Source organism: Zingiber officinale, chromosome 3B, assembly GCF_018446385.1.
Source record: "Zingiber officinale cultivar Zhangliang chromosome 3B, Zo_v1.1, whole genome shotgun sequence".
Classification (NCBI taxonomy): domain Eukaryota; kingdom Viridiplantae; phylum Streptophyta; class Magnoliopsida; order Zingiberales; family Zingiberaceae; genus Zingiber; species Zingiber officinale.
In genome coordinates this window covers 56,277,162-56,279,810 of record NC_055991.1, presented here as the reverse complement: position 1 = coordinate 56,279,810, position 2,649 = coordinate 56,277,162, and the positions used below count along the sequence as shown (strand labels likewise).

The following is a 2,649-nucleotide window of genomic DNA, read 5'->3' as shown; positions in this document are numbered from 1 at the left end:
TGGAAATCAACTAACATCCGGTGACCCGGAAAACAGCCTATCCTACGTGGCTCGTCCTCCGCCGTTCCTCCCGGCTGCTTGGGGCCCACCGCCGCCTTGCCTACTACCCGCATCTGCGCCTCTTTCTCCCTCTGCCCGTCACGTGCGGCCTTCACACGCGTCGCCCCTCCAACCTTCCCTTCCCCCGTGACGACGTCACGTGAATCGCCAGCCACCCCCTGTGATGGCGGCGTCGTCGGTAACTCCTATATAAAGTAAAGCCTCGCTGGAGGAAGGATTATCACTAGCTAAGCAACCGAGTTACCGACTCATCCGCGCATCGAGTGAGAAATCGCCTTACGAGGAATCGGAGATGGAATCCACGATCCTGGTCCGCGCTGGCTCCTTCCTCGCATCGCCGAGGAAGGACGGAGTGCGCCATTCCGGCTCGGGGGACTCGTTCCTCAGGCAACGGTGCACCTCCGCGCTCCATTTCGAAACGGAGGGCGCGTGGATAGGGCCCCTCCTTTGGCGCTCCAGATCGGAGGTCTTTCTTGCCCGATCGAACTGTTCCCCTCGTGCCGGCGTCAGGGCCCTGACCCCGGCGGCGAAGGTGGAGGAGGAAGGTGTGGATGATTTGGCGGTGAAGTGGTGTGATCTGAGAGCGTCGGTGCCGATGAGACCGCAGGCAGCGCTGGTGGGGCAGGAGCAGGCGGAGTATGCTGGCGGTGGGAGTACTGGAAAAGGGAAGAATACCGGCGGATCAGGTAAGGGACGTGACGGCGAAAGCTGCGATCGGGATGACAACAGGAGGATCTCCGACTATTACCAGCAGATGCTGCAGATCGATCCTGCCAATCCGCTCCTATTGAGGAACTACGGACGATTCCTGCACGAGGTGAGTGAAAATTCACCAAATTAAATATTCGTCGACCATTTTCGATCGCGCTGCTCGTAACGGGGGCAGAAAGTTTCATATTTCCCCTCTGATATCCTCTTGTGCATCAGGTGGAAGGCGATGCGGAAGCTGCGGAGGAATGCTACGGGCGGGCCATCCTGGCGAGCCCACGGGACGGCGAGGTGCTCTGTCTCTACGGGGAGCTGCTGTGGGAGATTCATAGGGACGTAGAGAGGGCGAAAGCATACTTCGAGCGGGCTGTCAAAGCATCCCCAAACGACTGGTAATCAAATTTCCTTCTTCCCCTTCCCCTCACCCAAAAAATCCATCTTGTACTAATGTTACAAACTCTCCATTTGATCTCTGATACCAATTTTTATTTGTTAATTTGCAGCTACGTTCTGGGTTCGTATGCTCATTTCCTGTGGGACGCAGAGGAGGAGGAAGAAAAGGCCAGATAGAGGGATCCTCTTTTGTATGTATAGGCTTTTTGAATGATGACGCTGCACCCGATCATTTTAGTGACGTAATAATAATTATGTGAATGAGGAAGTAAATATTTCAATATTTAATTTGTTCCGTTCGCTTCGCACCGTACCTGAGGATCTCGATCTCCAATTAATGGGAATGCTGCATAAAACATGGTCCGATTGTTGTCGCTTAAGTGCGGTGACGTGATTCGTTTCGGTTGGCCTAGGCACCTTACGCTTGCGCATGGCTGTGGATAGTCGTTCACTGTGATTCTCGCGCTCGCGCGCGACGGATGAGCGTTGTAGGCCTCACCTCGCCTGTTGTGGATGGTAACACTCATCCTCGTTTTCGCGTTGATCGAACAGATTCAGAGAAATCGACGTACGAGTTAAGGTTTAGAGTTCTAAATCGAACATATTTAGAGAAATCGACGCATTAGTTAGAGTTCTAAATAGATTTTTTTTTTTATGATTTTAATATGTCATATCAATATTATAAAAATTTATTAAAATCTCTCTATGCTTAGATCTCCAATACATATAGTTATATGATTCCATACATATTATATCAATTTTAAGATATGATGAAATTTTTTATTCAGATTTTTTTTTTAATTTTATAAATCTTTTTGAAAAATCTTACCATGAAAATACCCTTAGAGCATCTTCAATAATTAAAGCTCTAAATGAGTTTTTTTCAGGATCCTAATATACCACATCAACAATATGAAAGTTCAATAAAATATCTTCAATGGTTAAAGTTTTAAATGCACTTTTTTATCATCCAATTCATAACATGAGTTGTATGACTTCATGCATATTGCATCAAATTTGACTTCTACAATGGTTCAAGACTATTTATTAAGTTTTTTTGATTTTACAAACCTCTCATAAACCTTGCATTGGAGATGCTCTTAGACTCATTGCCTCATTCTCTGTGGCATGCAGACGACGCAACTCCTTGACGAGTGCGCTAGCCATCCCCTTGTCCCAAAGTAAGGGCTAGGATATTCGACGAATCGAAAGTTCAACCACGGCGACATAGAGAACAGCGGATGCTGATCTTAAATCGAGTGATTTGATCATTGAAAATTTAAGGGCATGGTTAAATTTCTTAATAAGTTTTTATTGAAAGTTTTAATATGCCACATTAATATCATATTATATGTGATCCTGTCCGAGCGCTGAGTCGACGGACGCTGGGGACGTGGCACGCTCCGCTGTCTCCGACCTGTGGTGTAGCTCTCCGACGATCCTGCAAAGAAGCCGTGTCGGGAGGGGTTTCCCGGCGACGACCCTCCG

The 2,649-nt window shown here is 47.8% G+C and overlaps 1 protein-coding gene across 1 annotated transcript; it reads left to right on the top strand.

Annotated features, from left to right (window-relative positions):
* Nucleotides 1–267: 267 nt before the first annotated feature.
* LOC121968309 lies at nucleotides 268–1,444 on the top strand. The gene is made up of 3 exons (XM_042518742.1): nucleotides 268–877; nucleotides 988–1,160; nucleotides 1,272–1,444. Exons 1-3 carry the CDS (start codon nucleotides 353–355, stop codon nucleotides 1,336–1,338), a joined length of 765 nt encoding a protein of 254 aa, XP_042374676.1. The 5' UTR covers nucleotides 268–352; the 3' UTR covers nucleotides 1,339–1,444.
* The last annotated feature ends 1,205 nt before the right edge of the window (nucleotides 1,445–2,649 follow it).

What these genes read in the sequence shown, in the direction of transcription:
- LOC121968309 (XM_042518742.1), top strand. Translation starts at nt 353, where the DNA reads ATGGAATCCACGATCCTGGTCCGCGCTGGCTCCTTCCTCGCATCGCCG. An exon ending in ACGGACGATTCCTGCACGAG is followed by an intron (nt 878 to 987) that starts GTGAGTGAAAAT and finishes CTTGTGCATCAG; the next exon opens with GTGGAAGGCGATGCGGAAGC. An exon ending in AAAGCATCCCCAAACGACTG is followed by an intron (nt 1,161 to 1,271) that starts GTAATCAAATTT and finishes GTTAATTTGCAG; the next exon opens with CTACGTTCTGGGTTCGTATG.